The 18,891-nt window shown below is 37.8% G+C and overlaps 2 protein-coding genes across 2 annotated transcripts in view; one reads left to right on the top strand and one right to left on the bottom strand.

Annotated features, from left to right (window-relative positions):
• Window positions 1-4,179: 4,179 nt before the first annotated feature.
• LOC124281745 (eukaryotic translation initiation factor 1A, Y-chromosomal-like) lies at window positions 4,180-13,840 on the bottom strand. The gene is made up of 6 exons (XM_046717719.1): window positions 13,710-13,840; window positions 10,768-10,851; window positions 9,114-9,217; window positions 8,539-8,671; window positions 7,235-7,323; window positions 4,180-5,532 (listed from the first exon to the last, which is right to left on the bottom strand). Exons 1-6 carry the CDS (start codon window positions 13,723-13,725, stop codon window positions 5,527-5,529), a joined length of 432 nt encoding a protein of 143 aa, XP_046573675.1. The 5' UTR covers window positions 13,726-13,840; the 3' UTR covers window positions 4,180-5,526.
• Window positions 13,841-15,482: 1,642 nt separating this feature from the next.
• Window positions 15,483-18,891, top strand: part of LOC124281743 (Hermansky-Pudlak syndrome 5 protein homolog) — a 61,683-nt gene continuing 58,274 nt past the window's right edge. Inside the window, exons 1-3 of the mRNA XM_046717718.1 lie at window positions 15,483-15,565; window positions 16,447-16,582; window positions 17,054-17,167. Of these exons, the coding sequence (XP_046573674.1) occupies window positions 16,493-16,582; window positions 17,054-17,167 (204 nt within the window). The 5' untranslated portion in view covers window positions 15,483-15,565; window positions 16,447-16,492. The remainder of the gene's footprint in view (window positions 15,566-16,446; window positions 16,583-17,053; window positions 17,168-18,891) is intronic.

Here is an 18,891-nt window from a genome sequence, read left to right as displayed (position 1 = left end):
GTTGTCGTCAATTGCTCCTAGAGGTCGGGCGATGGTGTCGCCATGCACAGATTTCCACAGGACCCCGCAGTTCGTGCAAAATGGGTTATGTTTGTGAGTGCGAAGCGAGCGTTGTGGAAGCCTGAAACGATATCTTACTTGTGTTCAGATCGCTTCACGGAAGTTAAAGAATCAAAACTACTAACTAGTTGTAGTAACATATGTATATGATTGATGACCATAAAGATTTTCCATGACACAACTTGTAACATAACGATTTCTGCCTCAGAAGCGAGGTTGTGGTCGAAGTAACAATAATACTGTAAGTAGTATTATATTGACACCCACCTCGCTTCCACGAGAGAAATTGTTATGTTATAAGCTATGTCATGCAAAATCCTATTGGCCATCTATCAAATACATATTTTACTACCAGTAGAAAGTAGTTTTGATTTTGTAACTCGGTGAAAACAAACCTAAATAGCATTTATACTCAGACTGGCGGATGTTCGCGACAGGGCGCCGCCATTTTCGAAAATCGTGAAGTCACGGGCTAAAGTCTGTTAGAATTAATGAGATTATGGTTTGTTTTCTTCAAGTTAGAAAATCAAAACTACTTTCTACTCATGTTAACGTGTTATCAATCAGCGTGTTATCAGTTATTCCTTTGATGGTTGTTTATAATGTTGAATATTTACTCCAGACACAAGAAATGCCAAATGGAAACCTTTGTCGGGTAATCTAAAAGTGGTATTACCACTAATTATACCTGTTATAAATTCATTAACGTATAATCGCAAATCAAAAGTGCAATATCATTTTTGTACTTGGGTTTTACCCCCTCCCTCGAAACGAAGCAGCCGGGATACCGAACCCAGTCAGAGCGGGTGGGTGTGCACTCAAGTGTAACGACTGGTTCATTAGCAGATGCCGCCTCCACGGCTCATTGTGTGTGTATATATAGAGATGTTGGGTTTTGTAAATACATGCTCATATTTTTGTGTATAACATTTTGCAATCAACAGACATCATAACATATCGTGTGTTCAAAATTATCACACCTGCCTGTCTGTGTAATTACATAATGTGACAGAGACCGAACTCGGGCCATAAATCAATGCGTTTTGTTTATGGTGTATAGCCTGATTGGTGTTAAGTTAAAATTGCATGTGGTCAGTGATCGCAGTTGTGTATTGAATATTGTCATTAGCAGACCGAGGCAGGCAGACACACAGGTGTCAATAAAAGGCAAGACATTGAGTTTTGTCTGTGACAGCGACATATCTATATCACAGTTAGAAATTGTGTCAACGCTAAATAATGACATTGCTTTTAAGTATCGAACTGAGAAAGAAAATGACTCGGTAAGAAGAACGTGTGGTGAAATAGACAAATGAAATTATATAAACAGTTTATTTACTGTCATAACATATAAAAGCTCGCGCCTGTGAGATATCAACAAAACATTATGAAAATAGCTCCACACAAAAGCCTTCACCGAGTATTCGCCAGACAGCCCGCTTCCAAGTTGCGCGAACCTATTTCACTGCGCACGTGCTATGAGCGCAGCCCAGCTGTTGAAACCCGTATTCCCCAGAAAGTCTGGGGAAAATTAGTGAAACGTTTGAACTCCGATTTCGCGCGTTTTTTTTTTCATCGCGTTATTTTTCAACTTTATAAGTTGAATTTGCATTTTTGACGCTTTGTTTCGGTAAAGTCCATACCGAAAAGGTATCAGAATCTGCAAAGTTGTGTTTTACGTTGCATGTGACCTTTAACTGACCATCAAGTGAATGATGACAAATAACATGTGTAGGTTTATAGTAGTTTATACCACCTAACACGGGTTACATTACTTACAACGAGGGAGTGTTAATTGCTGTATTGCATGCAATTTTAATTGCATGTGAAAACTTATGGGCCGACACTGTTTTGAGAATACAAACAGAACTTCATTGTTGCATAAGAAATACATATAAGCATTTGCTGTGTGCTAAAACTGTATGTACCTATTTACCTAAGTAAAATTTCAGATTCTTCTAGCAATGGCAAAATAGGGTTGTTTAGTTTACCGATTCAAATAAATCAAATGTCAATTTTTAATATCATACGTAATAGACGTCATAGTTTTACATGACATGATTAAATATCGAGGTAAAAAACAGAGAAATGGGATCAATTTCGATCAGTCATTATACAAATAAGGCCCTAGCGACACTGCGCGATTTTGACAGAATCGTCTATGAAAACAAGTTGTAACTTCGAAAACTAGGCAAAGCAGGAGACAAAATTTTATGTGAAAACTTATGGGCCGACACTGTTTTGAGAATACAAACAGAACTTCATTGTTGCATAAGAAATACATATAAGCATTTGCTGTGTGCTAAAACTGTATGTACCTATTTACCTAAGTAAAATTTCAGATTCTTCTAGCAATGGCAAAATAGGGTTGTTTAGTTTACCGATTCAAATAAATCAAATGTCAATTTTTAATATCATACGTAATAGACGTCATAGTTTTACATGACATGATTAAATATCGAGGTAAAAAAACACAGAAATGGGATCAATTTGGATCAGTCATTATACAAATAAGGCCTAACGACACCAAGCGATTTTGACAGAATCGTCTATGAAAACAAGTTGTAACTCGGAAACTAGGCAAAGCAGGAGACAAAATTTTATGACAGTAGATTGTAAGAACATATAGCTTTCATTTTCCACAACAGTTGTCACGATTTCAGGTTTATACAAACCTGTAAACGAGATAATTTACCCCCTGAAATGTAGATGAATTCTGCATCGGCCCTCATAGCTATTCCTCATATGACGTCACAGAGACGCCCCGCTCTGATTGGTTGAAATTTCGTTCGCGGGTGAGAATTGTGCACTGTTGTCAAAAAGGTCGATTTAAGTTGATTAAAGATCGAAGTGAGTAGTTTTAATGACGGGGTTTCATTTATAGCGATGCCAGTTAGTGATTTATGTATTTGGACCCCCCTAGAGTATATGTGATCTTTAAATTATTCGTCCAAATTGCCACTCACTCAGTGTCACTCCTTAATAACTGGCTGTCTATTGCTTCTTGTTCTAAGATGCTTCACTAAAAGCGTCCTCATGCTTTAACTGTAATAGTTAATTAGTTTTTGTGACAGTAATGCAAAATGTGTGCTTTATCGCCCGATATAGTACTGTCTGCACCTTTGATCTTTCAGTGAAGAATCTTTGAATAAAACTTTAAAGCAATACTCCGTTTTAGTCCAGATCTATGACTATAAATAAAATCTGTACAGCCTAGCCACTGATTAATATGATGAAGAGTGAGTGAGTGAAGTTAGTTGTACGCTGCACTCAGCAATATTCCAGCTATATGGTATTCTCTTCCCACAGAGGTTACTTGTCACATCTTCCTACCAACCTCTAATACGGCCATATTTCCCGGTTCTCGTAAAATCCCCTAGCTGCAAAATATCCCAACACGAATTATCTCCGTTCTTTCTATCCAATCAGAACACGTGTTACATCGACTTAGATCCAACTTACTAATGCAAGCAAATATGGGGCCACAAATATCCCTCCTCTGCCGGGGACTTGTGTTGATGTGCATCGCGCATTGGAAGAGGTTTTAGTTTTCCCGAAGCATACAGAAATTACCGAGGCCTTGCGAATGATCACTTTTGAAACAACGTTGCTGATTGCACAACTAAATCTGATTGCAACCAATCACGAATCTGGAACACTCGCACCATAAAAGGGCCTTATTACACTGACTGACTGAGTTTGGTTTTACACAGCTTATAGCAATATTCCAGCAATATCAATATCGTTTTCACTCATTGTACCCATGTTGGGATTCGAACCCGGGTCTTCCGCGTGACGAGCCAACGCTTTAACCACTAGACTACCCCATCGCCCGCCTTATGAGAACAGAGGTTCGTAGGAAGATGTGACAAGTAACTGTGGGAAGAGAATGGCTATATGGCAGCGGTCTGTAAATAATCGACTCTGGACCAGAAAATCCTGTGATATGATGAAGAAAACACAGAAGTTTATACAGGGATTGCTTGATGAAATGGACAGGTTGGCTGTCAGAAATGACATGATTTCCAACTTCACTTCAAACAATGACAAACAATGACAAACACTGACAAATCATGAACCAGTGTCTCTTGACAGATCTCAAATAGAAACAAAAGACAGTTAGAATTTACATTATTTAATTGCCTAAAGAGTCAAATATGACATATCTGCCCCATAAAAATACTTACAAGAGCTTGAGTGAACTTGGCAACGACTTCCTGAGCCAAAAGCATGTGTCATTTACGGAAAAGTTCATTTCATATTTTCATAACCCAATATAATCTTTTTTTATGGATTGCAACACAATTCTGAACCAAGCAAACTGTAAACCTCCCCTTGATCTGAAATATTGTAGCTGGAATTAAAGCTACCAACTACCTTTCATGTTCCACTCATATTGCCCACATGACAATCATAAAAACATGCTACAAGTAACACCAAACCCTTATATACAAACAGGTCATAGACATCAGTAACCTGCACAGTGTTTTCTAGTCAATACAGGAATTAATAGTTGTATCATACACACTTGCACCCGCAGATGACAATGGAACATCCTGGGCACACATTTTCTATAAACCTGGGACATGCCATCATTATCATAATGGGGCCATCATGGTTATACAATTTCACTGATAGAATCTGGTGGTACTGAATATTATCTGATTCTAACAAGCACTTTTCAGGTAATAAATAAGATGTCATTTTTTTTTAAATTTCATCATTTTTTTCTCACTTTTCTTTCAATCATGGCTATTTTGGTACCACTTGTGTGTTTCCTGTAATTGTGAAATGCATCACTTTTCACTGTTACTTCAAAATGGCAAAAATCAGTGAATCTGTAAAAGACTTTAAAAAATGTCTCTACAGTATGTTTAAACACACAAAGCATTCATGAAATTAAAATACACTGGAAAGTGATAGAAAGAGTACTTCGTCATATTTTTCATATTCAGAATTGATAATGACTTAACTTACAAAACCACACACAAACTTCAAAAGAAAGAAAACAAATTTTCTTAACATAATCAAAAGAAACACAAAAACTTACAAATATGAATGAAAGAATTTCAAAATAAAAAATTCAGAATATACATAAGTACACAAACATTGTTTTTCAAAAGATTAAGATGTTCCATATGGACATTAAAAATAGCATTTTATAAACCTAAATGATTCAGTAATCCAGACAGAATATGGTTCAAATCCGTCAGGAATGGATTGTAGTTGTAAAGTCCCTCTTCAAAGATGTCAGAAGGCTTCATGAAGACTGTTTCAGTGTTTGAATCTGAGTTGTACAGTTGCCATGACAACAGCAAGAGAAACGACTCTGTGATGTCCCTTGTGGCAACCACAGCGATCATTACAGACTCCAAGCTACCATTGTCATGACTCCTCAGTATTCTAACCACATCAACTATACTTCTCAACACTCACTCAACTTCGGAAAGCTGCAGTGACGTATTTCTAAATCTGAAACATAAAGTTAAATTTGGTACACAATCAGTAGGACATAAACATTGATAAATCAAACCCATAACAAACTCTGAACAAGCTGACACACTAATCATACTAATTATCAGAAAAATGTGTAACAATTTTGTTTTTCTGTCAACTCTCATACAAGAATACATTATGCAATCCAACATCTTCCATACACATTTTCCACAAGTGTGGGAAGAAGGAACAGTCAAACAAATATCTGTAATGCATTATGCATAACACAGGGAATCACTGCTATTAAATTCTGCATCAGCAACAGGAAGTTCTGTCATTAAAGTATCGACAGAGTATTGTCAGATCACATAGCAGGAAAGTGTATCACAACAATCTCTTGAATAATTAAATCAAATGGCATAGCCACCACAAATGATGTAAAACTCCCATCATTCCATGTTGTATCAGAACCATCTAGCGACATCATACAACACTTGACACTGTTTATCTGATTTATTGCCAGCAAGGAGGAAATCTGCAACCATCAAGGTTCAATTACTTAAAAGCTACGCTCCAGTCCTGGACAACCCCACCATTCATCAATACACTGCAGGGAGCCTTCAAGCATGAACAAGCTGATGTCAGTGGTGGGAATTCAAATACCGTATTACCTCTCTGAGATGCACGAGCATCTATTAATTTGGGGAACAGCACTGACTTATCATCAATAAGGGGCCTTATGACTATTTAAATGTGAAAACGAAAACGTAAACCTTTGACATGTTAAGTTAACATGATTGGGATAATTCATTTCATCAATGATGAACCAGGCCTCTGAGTCCTGACCTAACATGTTTTGGTAGAGTATCGGATCTGGCAGCAAATAGAATTTAGAGGCTGGCATGTATTGGGGGTAATCTGGTACATTCTGCACAGATGTTATTGTTATGTTCACTAGCTTCAAGCAAAAATGAAAATATAAATATGAAAGAAATGAACATATTTCACATCACTGGTGTGTGGTGACATCAGAGCTCCAGATAAGATTTAGCTCATGTGGGTACCCACTGTAGTTTTTTGGGAGTGGGTATTATGAATGTTGGGTGGGTATTTCATTTTCCGTTACCCACTGCTTTCAAATATGTGCGTATTTCAGTCATTTTACCCACCTAAGTATTATGTCATTGAGTAAGTTTACTAAGCAGGTATGTTCTGCCTTATGTCATACCTAATCAAAACCAAGTTAAATATAGTGGAAATGATCTCATAAAAAATCACTCATCCTATACTGACAGTACAACAATTGTCCTATACTAACAGTACAACTTGATAGCAATCGATGTTTTTTTCATTACGCAAGCGATTTTTATAAATAGATTCCGTACGCATTTGTCTTAAACTTTTTGCGTATCTAACATTTTAAATGCGTAATTGGTACGCAACAATTATTTTTCAGTGCGTAATTGGACATTTTCTATGCGTATTTTACCCGGATACGCAGCTTATCTGGTCCTCTGGTGACATGATTTAGGCTTGGATTACCAACAGTTAAGTTAAGCTGTTTTGTAGCATCTTAACCATTTATCATGCCATGCTGTTGACCATAACGCCCTGTAGGTGAGATGCTGTATTCAATTCACATTGGTATAACCCATGAGAATGGTGCTGATAGTGATATGTTAGTGAACCCCAACAGTATTCCAGCTGACAGTATTATAAAGTCAAAACGTCTACTTACATCATCTATTTCATCAACGCCTTCTTCAACGTCATCGAAAGTGATGTTGTCATCAACATCTTCTTCCCATGTGTTTTCATTGATTTTAGCTGAAAGACAAAGAGACCATGATCAAGATACATACTACCACATCAGCCAATATACTGGGTGAGGTGAGGTGAAATTGGGTTTAACGTCGTGCTTGAGAATATTTCACTCATATGACGACGTGCATGCATGTGTATGTGCAGCTGCTTGTACTAGCCCAGACTTCAGCTGGTTTATAGTGCTAGCCCACTGAGATACCATGCCGAAGTGGAGCATGAATACCCCACTCAGACACATTATACTGACTCCGAGCCGACCAGTCCTTGTTGTACCCATTAATGCCAAGCGCCAGGCAGGGACCAACAAGTACCATATTTTAACGTCTTTTGGTATGACGTGGTTGGGGATCGAAACCCGCGACCTTCCGCTCTCCGGGCGGACGCTCTAACCACTACACCACGGATGCGGTCTCCAATATACTGGGAACTCCACTACCTGACTCATTGTGTCCTTCTGCAGGTAGACATTTCTTGCATCCACCAGTTTTCTTGTGTGTTATTAGTAAGGTGTTTAATTGGTAGATACTGATGGTACACCTACAGAATAACGGTTACCTACCAGCCATATTGTTTAGTGTCACGTCACCCTAACCCTAACCCTAAACCCTAACCCTAAACCTTACCCCAACCCTAACCAACATTAAACTTGTGTGTGCTTTCAAAGATGGCGGAAGGTATCCGGTATTCTGTAATCTTACCGATACTGACTAAAAGAGCTTTGAAACAGACCAGTGTTCAACTTACTGAAATAAGTAAAGAGATCTTACATTGTACTTTTCTTGGCTTCATACAAGAAAGTCAACTTTTGTTAGGAACACGGTGTGTGAATGTGAATGAGTGAGCGAGTATTGTGTCAATACTACATCTGCAATGTTACAGTTATTTGCAAACAATTTTGGAACATATACACAGGACTTTTGACATTTTGGATCAAATTAGGTAATATGTCAAGAAAAGTTGTGAGCATAAGCATGCAAAGGAAATCATATATGGATGTAAATATGAAGCTAATTGGTCAATATTCATAAATCTTCACAACTTCTAAAATGCCTCTCAAAGAAATTCATAAATCTTGTGTGATCATCAAAAACGATAAAGATAAAATCTCTTGAACACCTATCATTCTGACTCAGGATTGTCTTCACTTATTAGTACCAAAATGAACACACAGAGATAGAAGAGTTTTCTCCCTTGATACAACTCAAGCATATATCTCACCTGTGGGTGGCAGTTCTCCATATGCCTTTAAATTCCTGGCCTCATCTGGGGTGTACTTTAATATGACATCAGCCTTGTTATCCTGGTAATCTCTCAACCCGAGCAGAATGATGTCACCACCATTTATCCATACCTACAGAGATTAACACAAGTAAATAGTTGGGGCAAGTGGAAAGCAACAGGTATCACTAACAAGTCATCAATAAAGTTTCAGGACTGAATGCATAATCATAAAGCATGTTTTGAAAACAATTTAGCAATAGTGCATATCAAAATAATGACACGTGTGATGCATCCTTCATTCTGAAATGCTTCCAATGAAATCCATCGTAACAAAGGGATAAGGAAAAAAACCCCAAAACATTCTTGTTGCATATAAAAACAAAAATAATTTCTTCCAATCATCAAAGAAGGCAAGCAGCCTCTTGGGCAGTGAATTACAAGCGACTTTTGCTCCTTCTAACGCAGGATGCGAAGACCCAAGTTTGTCAGGGAAAGGATTTGAGACTGTCAGACTTTCTGAAAACTGTGAGTCATTGGTCACTATGTCACTGGTCATGCAAATATGAACTAACCTTCTTTCTGAGTTTGCCTCTGATGTGACACAACCTCTTAACACCATCAAAGCACAAGGCTTCCAGTCTTCCATTCCCCAACATTTTCGTAACCTGGGCATACTCTGAAATGCAAGCAGACAGACCTACGGTAAAACTAGACATACTTGAAAATGTGTAAGCACAATAAGTTACAAGTCAGTTGTAAATAAACAATCTCATCTGGTTCACTAGTGTTGACATGCTGGACAAGTCTTTATTCTGTGGTAACTGAACATGCTGGTAACTGGAATTTGATCACCAATCAGTGTCCAGGAATTTGTACTTACCAAGTTCACTCAGCAAGCTACCAGGAACAAAAACTTGACAAAACTGACAACCAAAGACATACTAGCAGACCAGATGGATAATCAGTCTGACTGTTTCGACCAGTTTTTAATTGTTGCCAGTATTTCTCAAAACAGAAAATGTAAACTAAAGAAACTTTTGCTGGAAAATTCTTGTCTGAAATTCTAACCTCATTCTTCAACCCTGTCAACAGCCCAGCATGCACACAGATCTTACAATGAAGAATGAGGACAATTTTTATGGATACACAACTTCTTTATTCTGCATAGGTGATGTTTCAACATAGATTCTAATGTCGTTGTCAAGCAAGTTTCTCCTCAACTTCTAGAATGCCAATGAAAGAATTCAGATCTTACAATGGTTACACAGAGCACAGCACATGTGCTATCATTTGCAGGGGGTGGAAATTAACCAAGAACGCCTATTAGCCTGCATAGTGATAACATTAATAATTATTCTCCCAAAATATCTGAAATTCTACAAGCACTTGGGATATTTTTGTTATAAACAAAACTGAACCAGACAAGCAGGCTATTGCTAGCATCAATGTTTTCATGGAATTAATGCAAATATCCCTGCACTTTAACTTCACATACTTAACAGCACACAACAGCAAGACTAAAATCATATGATGTTCTGTGGAAGGGAGGGGGAGGGAGTCACATTGGCAGTGTTTTCAGAAATATCTTGTCCATAAATGGTTATTGAAAGAAATACACTTATACTATTATACCTGTACAAAAATGACAGTAAAATAATAAGACATTATGAAAAAGGAGTGTAGGTCACCACCGACAGTTACGAGTTAGGCCACCATACTAGGGGCAGTGGGGACTTATGGTCAGTGTTCACGAATAGTGCCTGACCCTCTGACAAATCCCTGCAGATTTCGCCAACAGTCTGATAGAAGTCTACAACCCACCGGCCCCAGTGTCTGACTGTATATTTCACAATGACTTTGACTGAAGTTGTTATATGTGACATGTGACACTTGTTTGCTGTTGATATATCGTATGTTTGTTAATAATTTCAATGCCAATTATAAGAAATGTTAAATCTGTAATGTGTGTCTAATTTTATTCTATGGGTCCTGTGAATTTTCAATGGGTCAGACAGTCATCTGAAACTTACAGGACCCAATGTCCTGTTACTTTGAAACACCATTCGTGAACACTGTATGGTACATGCAGTATGGTTCAGCCGTTGGATTTTTAATATTTTTTTTACATTCTACACAAATATACTTTATGACTTGAAAACATACTTGGATAGAAATCTTTTAATAACTAAATTCTAAATAACATGCTTCACCAAACAAGAAATTTACCTTGTCCATCTTCCTTGAACACCAACTCTCTCTTTTCATTTTCATTTTCGTTCTTACCCCTCCTCCTGTTTTTACCTCCCTTTCCTGTAAATAAGAAAGTCTCTTAGTACCAAACATTCATGACATGGTTGTTAACATGTTAACATCATTCCATCTATACTACTCAAAAGAAGTTAAAGAACACACAATTCTTTCACATTACCAACACTACATTTGCTCTGTTATGCCATGACACTGACAGAATAAGAATAACACAAGTGCAAGAATGTTCATGTTACTGAACATCTTTTGAGTAGTATATAAATGGTTACACTAACTCAGTGAGTCGCCAATCTGAAAAACAAGAAATAACACACAGTACAAGAACTGCAACACGACATTAAAATAATCATTGGAATATGATTAATTTGTTTGGGTCATTTGGTCCGCCATAATTACTAAAGAATAGTACATTCTCTACAAAAATACAATCAAGTACATGTATCAGTATTCTGAAAAACTACTTAAAAGATCTTCAAAAGGCTACAAGTCACCGACTTGCATTTTTTATTTCATAATTCAATTTAAACATTAATTTGTGCCAAATACACATAATCAGAACTTGTAATAATTATGCCCCAGGTCAACAACACTTTGGCCCCAACCACTTATATGCAAAGGATTTATCAAGTGGTCTGCCCTTTGTCACTGTGACGCCTTACCAGACAGATCGCTTTGTGTTGATCTTTAGTGTTTATGCCACCAACTCAAAAGTGACATGAAGCACTATGTTTAAGATTTGAGTTTTAAGTTTTTAGTTTGAGTGACATGCTGTATTGCCATGCATTCGGATGCACTTCCAAAGCAACAAACACTTTTGGTCTCAATTTCCATGGATTTCACCAGGATCTGCTAAGAGAACTGAGGAAGCTATGTCTGGCATACTGTCTAATGTCTAAATGCTGAAAAGTCAAACTCAAAGTTAAGCAAAGACAGTATCATCGCTGTCTGGGTTTATGGATGCTTAATAAACCTTCATTATCTTCTCACTAAATACAGGAACTGGAAAAATCTCATTAATGTATAAAAGACAACTTTATCTTGAAAACAAGCCATCATCTGAGTACATATTTACGATATCTGTGTGACCCAACAAACCTTGTTATTGCTCGAGTTATAAACATTTTCCTTATGTTGATTGTACACCTTCACCAGGAGCAACATACAATGGAGACTTAAATACTGATGGGAAGGAGGGGTCAAATCTGGCGTAAAAGACTTCAATTGGGTAATGAAATCATGATAAGACTCAAACTAGTCAAAGTTGGGAGGGTTTTTACAGATGGTCCAGCCTCATCATAGGCACAAGTTATCCCAATCAATTGTACATGTTTAATATGTACACAGGGCTCCAGATAATTTTTCAACATCAGGAGTACGTACTTCTTATTTTTTCAATATATGAGTACTGGAAAACAATAAGAGTACATTTAGAGTACTGAATGGAATTTAATGGTGTATCTTTAAACTTGTGCTTCGCTTTCATATATGCATGACAGCATTGCTACTCTGGTGTAAACGGTCAATAAAACAATTTAACAATACTTTTCAGATAAATATGTCTGTAAATGATTCTAATGACCGTCCCTACCGTACGTTGTGTAATTATTTTATCCGATCGCTTACTGATACGCCCCTTATCTGTAGCCCTGTGTACAGGTTAAACTTAAATTTGCATCATGTGTACAAATGTTCTATAGATATCTCTAGTTTTTTGGACACCATAAAGATAACAGAATCTATAATTATACTGAATCATCAACATGGTCAAAGAATCATTCACTTCTCTCATCATGGGGATCAATTTAAATTGAGGCAAGAGTGCAGTTTACCGGGCACATATACTATTTGTACTATTCTGCTGCTGGCAAACAAGAATAAGTTGGACCGGTGCAGAGAAAACGTTTACAAGAAGTAGGCTGTGCATGGCAATGAGCAAACCCATTTGGTTTGTGAAAGGTAGAGCAGATGTAGGCTAGTGCACGTGCATTGCATGACGATGAAATTGATTCCGCGTGTAGCTGCACACGCCTTTCTCATAAGACTCTCACGTCGGTGTATCAAGTCGCACTACACTTGATCGCAGACTAACAATGGCAAGCGCCAGTGGGCAGCAGTCATACATGCTAATTACGGGTCAATTGCTCAACTTATCCTTGTTTGCCAGTAAGACTACCGACTGTGGCTTCACAAGCAAACCTTTACAATCCTCACTGTTTGATACCCCTTTTATGATCCTGAAGGTCAGTTGTGAGGTGGAATATGAATCAGTATGGTCAACACAATATGAGGAAACTCAAACTATATGCACTTTCTTGGAGAAAATGGTTACTTTGAATTACAGAAAATTAATAATTTAAGTGCTGATGATTTGGTAAACACGAACTAAACATTTGTAATTACGCCTGTAGTCTATGGTGAGGTGAAGTCTACTTCAAAATGACAAAGTTAGTTAGATCATCCATGCGACCCAAATTAATACACAAAAAAGGTGTGCCATACAGTTCAAATAGACAATCACATGAATAGTTATCCTGCAATGTTCACCTGCACACAACATGTTGTTTATTGTATTCAATGAACCTCACGACAACTTATACCTTGTTCTTGATATACCTGAAAAGGGTGTCGAACATGAGGAGAGTCATTCCCGATGTTCACATCCAGACAATAGTAAGCTTTTGTGTATAAATTTAACTAATCCACGATAAACTTGAATGCAGGATGTTTCCCTCTACAATTATTCACATATAACAGACATTCTTTCCGAAAGAATGTATCCCACAAATTTTTGACAGTAAACAAAATGGACGATTTGTGGATTCGTGGTTACGTTTTCTGTCCTGTCTCTTACTCGTTCGGTGATTCTAAAAGAGATTTCCGAACGAATCAAACTATCTTACCCTTATTCTTTGGCATGACTACTTTCTGTGTGAGATGAACAGTAATTCAAACTAGTGAAACCAGACAGCTGTCGAAGACTAATAACCAACCAACTTCAACATGTGTTGAGGACAATCAGCAACGGAAGTCCGCAGTTCTAAGAATGCTAGTTACCTTCAACACTTTTTGCTTGTTATTAGACAAAATTACGATAATCCTTAAATGACAATACTTGGCAAGATGTTACATATTTTTTTCATTTCAAAATATTTTATCTGAATACTTTCTTAATAAATGTTTTATACACTCCTCTTCTCAGCGTAGTTAATTATGTACGTGTTTGTTTAAGTAACAGTAGTTTTGAAAAAGCAGTAAATCGTTTCGCAATATTTTCCGTAAATCTTAAAATAGGCCTTGGGTCATTCAGATTCGTTATGGCGCTCCTTGATGAAATATCTATCAAATCCATAGGTCAAAAATAAATGTTTAAAATGAATATATGCAAACTATAAGGCGACAGTTTGATTACAAACAATAATATCAAACTCTTACCTTCAATAGAACTTGTGTTAGATCTATATCGTCTGTTTTGGTGTGTTTCTTTCTATATAAATCTACAATGTGGTTGATTACGGTTAACGATGTATCGTTCTACCACAAAAGTGAACTCAACATCACAGAGTAAATATAGACGCCCCTTCTATATATCGCATTATGCATTCTTCAGCACTCCAATTTAAAGTCAATTTAACTTACCAGATTTTTTTGCGCAGTATGTTTGTCATTTTGAATTATGGCTCACTCACTCACTCACTCCAATGGTATAAAATATACCGGCAAAACAAACAGAAATAATTAAAAACACTCAAGAATTAATATGTATTAGGGATCGGTCATCCATTATTTGTATTTATGTTGATGTATTATTCTTATGTTGTACTTTATAATATTATATCTATTTAATTATATATTTGTCCTCTTCTTTTTATTCCTTTTTTTTATATTTATTTTATTTTATTTTATTTTATTTTATTTTATTTTATTTTATTTTATTTTATTTTATTTTATTTTATTTATTTATTTTCGGGGGTTAGTCGCTTCTATATTCTTTCTATATACAATGTGGTTGGAATTAGTTTATTTACAAACTAGGTCTAATTATAAATTACAGTTAACGATGTATATAGTTCTACCACGAAAGTGAACTCAACATCACAGAGTAAATATAGACGCCCCTTCTATGTATCGCATTATGCATTCTTCAGCACTCCAATTTAAAGTCAATTTAACTTACCAGATTTTTTTGCGCAGTATTTTTGTCATTTTGAATTATGGCTCACTCTCACTCACTTTGGGGTTTAGTCGCTTCTTTCTTTTTATCTGTTTGTTTTGTTTGCAATTTTACTGTGGTTTTTGGTTTGTTTACGCAATCACTAACTAAACGCCCTTAGGCACTGAACATAATCTAGTCTCCCTGATTTAAAACACCACCGAGTTCATCTGGCTTATGAAGCAGTCAGTGAAAGTGATGCGAAAACTGCACCTTATAAATGTAATAACGATAAAACGATTTCTTGGTAATTTAAATTCTACACAGGTAAAATGAAATACGCATCATGCAAAATACGAACTGATCTTATTGTAAACGCAGAATTTAGAGTTTGGGTATATAACAAACATGTATGTAAGGCAAATGCCTTGCGGAGTGATTTTATGGACGCTTAAGTGCATTCCCTCCCTTTCATCGTTCTCAAAATGAGAAAGGTGAAAATAAACGTCACATGACTGGCCATGTGACTTCATAGAATCTGAACTTTTGTTGATACAGTTCCTGTTCCCCAAATCAAAAATGACTGTACGTATCCAGTATATTCACGTAAGTCTGTCAACGAACATTTGCTATCGATACCTGCAGTTGTAGACACTCTGCAAAATATATTTTGTTAATTTTATACATTAATTGATTTGCACTGTGAATTCAGAGACGTCTATAACGTATTTACAACACCCCCCAGATCACCAAAGTTTACTTGGTTCTCGACTAAGTCAGAGGTGTTAGACCATCGAGGGTGAATGACAAGTCACCTATTCTCTTTTGACTGGGTATGGGCAGATACTCAATATTATAATTGTGTGCATTGTTTGCAAGGAAGCAGAAAAATTGAAGTATCTTTCATTACCAGAGCACCTGCAGAACCAACAATAGCATCATCATTTTTAAGTAGGTTATGAATCAAGGACGAACCTACATCTTTGTTCGTCTTTGAATGACAGTAATGTTACATTATTTTGTCACTTGTCATTCTTACAAAACACATCCTTCGTCATGTTCCTCACAGTTCTGTTAGTCCAACGGGTTGTGCATTTGATTTTGAAGAATTTTCACAACCCATGATTGTCTCTAGATTTGTGATATATCATTGTGCATATAGGACAAGCTTCATATTTTGACATGCTGGGAAAAACCTGTTCTTATTGCTGAAAAGTATGTCTGAAATTCTTATTGATGTGACATTAATTTAGACATAAGTATGGTAAAACAAATGACATGTGGGGCTGGTGATCAGTGTTTTGACCTTACATTCCTGCATTAATTCACTCAGTCAGTGAGTCTGAAACCATACATGCTCATCATGCAAGAACATCCAACAAATAATTAAATAACAAAGTATTTTTTAACATTTACTGTATGATTGATTTTAGTAGGCATTTTTCTGTCATTTTGTATATGTTCTGGCAAATTTATTGCACTTACAGTTTGAAAAACATCCAAGTGTGAGCTGAGGGAGTTCTCTGCAGAAGTATGGCCTCTGGGGGTTGGTCACATGTCCTCACAGAGTTGTGCCCCCTTGATGCCCTTGAAGCTCCTCTGCAACGCTCAGCAAGACTTCGGGTATTGTGCTTTATTACAGTAAATGTGGTTAACCATATTGTACCATTAGTAAATAGGTTTTTATGCATTGTAATTCTGATCATGTTCAAGACAATGTTTCCAAATAATTTCAATATGTCAGTGGCTTTGTGATTTGGGCTATTTGAAAAAAAGGTTGTATTGCAACATGTATTGTGATATAATGGGCCCTACACTTCTGTCCGAACATGCACACTTTGTGTAAATCCATTACACATATAAAGGAGGCAGTTCACAACATGTCAAGCTAAGTAATGAGTATAATGCTGCTTGGTTTTATACTGATGTGTCAGTAATCATTTTTGCGTGCCATGTTGTTCAAACTCAAAGCAATGGTTTCGCATGGATCCAGGGTATATATAATGATAGAATGGAGATATGATTTGCTGGTTAATAGACAATGTTACTGAACATGCAGCATTGTTGACTCATTTGTTACCTGAATTATTTCAGTATACATGTGTATCGGTGTCAAAGAAATACATCGCTCTGGGAAGCAACACTGGTGGTGTCTACATCTTCACGAGGGACACACTCAAACACTTACAGGTGGTCTATGGCGATGTGGTAAGTTCCTCAAGTTATGATCTTGTCATCACTGTCAGTTTCTGAATCCAGGTATTGTTGTGTCACTGATTTGCAGCACTATTGATATTCTGGGATGCAATACTACCCTGGCAACCTATGCTGGTTATAAGAAGAATCCCATTAGATCATATGCTCTACCAGTCCGACTTGCTTGATTATGTGTCATGGTATCCTGACAACATGAATCATTATTTTTAAACTTATCCTATCTCACGGTATGCACCTCTCCTCTTCTTCTACGACAATGTGTGGAAACGTGCTGTAGGCTAAGTTGAATCAAATCTTACTGGCCTCTGACCACCCGACCTCTGCCCACTCCGACATCAGCACCTGTCAATCATCTCCATAAGCGTGCAGCTCGCTCAGATGATCACATGACTACCTGTGCCTGTCATTTCTCTTTCTTGTCACTACGTCGTGTGGACGTGTGCTTGTCTCTAAGAAAGTTTGATTGTATTACAACAATGGGTAAATCGAATCGTAATGGTTCTAAGAAGCACAAACATTGTGACAATTGTAACAGTAATTTCTCAGCGGCAGATCCACATGCTTTGTGTGTAGATTGTTTAGGTCGTTGTGATTGGTCTCAACGTTGCACTTTTTGTGCTGGCCTCGACGACGATGCTTTCTCTGAATATCGCCGGGTAGCTTGTAGACGCATGTCAGATAGGGATCGTCGTAACACATCTGTAGGTCCGTCTGCGTCTAAACGTCCTAAGGCAGAATGCCGTAAGGAAAACTGCAGTTCAACGTTCGAAGTCCCCGTCTCCTAATGAAGATTTCCTAGGGGAGGCGTCTGATTCTTACCTCAGTGAAACTCTGCGTCGACTTTTCCGTCCGCATGCATCTAGCCCCATCACTTTAGAGGACTCCTCACCACCTAGGGTTGTCGTGTTATCTACATCTGCTATTCAACCCTGTCCATCTTCGGTGGTAACTGTTCCTCAGCACCCTTATGTTCCTGCAGTGGGTGTTTCTAATGCGGCGCTTGGTGTGGTTCCTAACATTACCTCTCAAGTGACACTTACTTGCAGTTCGGGCTTTCCACTTCAATGGTTGGTTCTGCTTCTGCTTCCCATTCGGTGCTTGTGTCTACTGTGACACTTGGTTTTGGTACAGTGGATAGTTTCGGTTCGGCATTTTCTCATCCTCCGGTGGGGTCGACAAGTTTGCCGATGATTCCCAGTGCGCCCTTTACCACATCTATCCCTTATCCTGTACCCTTTGGTTACGGACCACAACTTTATTCTAGTGCATCATTTACCTCTGAAGCACCGCTTACATCGGGACAGGTACCTGTTTGTAGAGCGCCGCTTGCTCCCGATTCCACGCTTTCATTCAGAGCGCCACTTGTTTCCAGTTTGGCGCTCTTGTTTGGTTCCGGTTCGGTTCTTACTCACGGTGCTCGCGATTCAACGCCTAGTGTATCCAGTTCGGCCCTTCCTCCCAGAGCACTGGCTTCAGAGCTTCCTCACGGTGCATTCGGTTCGATGCTTGCTCAGGGTTCAGCGCTTACTTCCAATGTATCTGATTCGTCGCTTGGTACACTCAGCTCAGCTCTTGCTTTCAATGCATCGCTTCCTACCTGCTCGGCGCTTGTTTCTTCTGCTACTTTGGTTCCCGGTGCTCCGCTTATTCCCAGTGCGACGCTTAGTATGCCATATGTTTCCTATGCGTCTTCAGCGGTGGGTTCGTCACTTTGC

Source organism: Haliotis rubra, unplaced genomic scaffold (genome assembly GCF_003918875.1).
Source record: "Haliotis rubra isolate DU_JTF1 unplaced genomic scaffold, ASM391887v1 Scf289, whole genome shotgun sequence".
NCBI classification, from domain to species: Eukaryota; Metazoa; Mollusca; class Gastropoda; order Lepetellida; family Haliotidae; genus Haliotis; species Haliotis rubra.
Note: the sequence above shows the minus strand (reverse complement) of the source record. Positions and strands in the feature narration are given on the sequence as shown.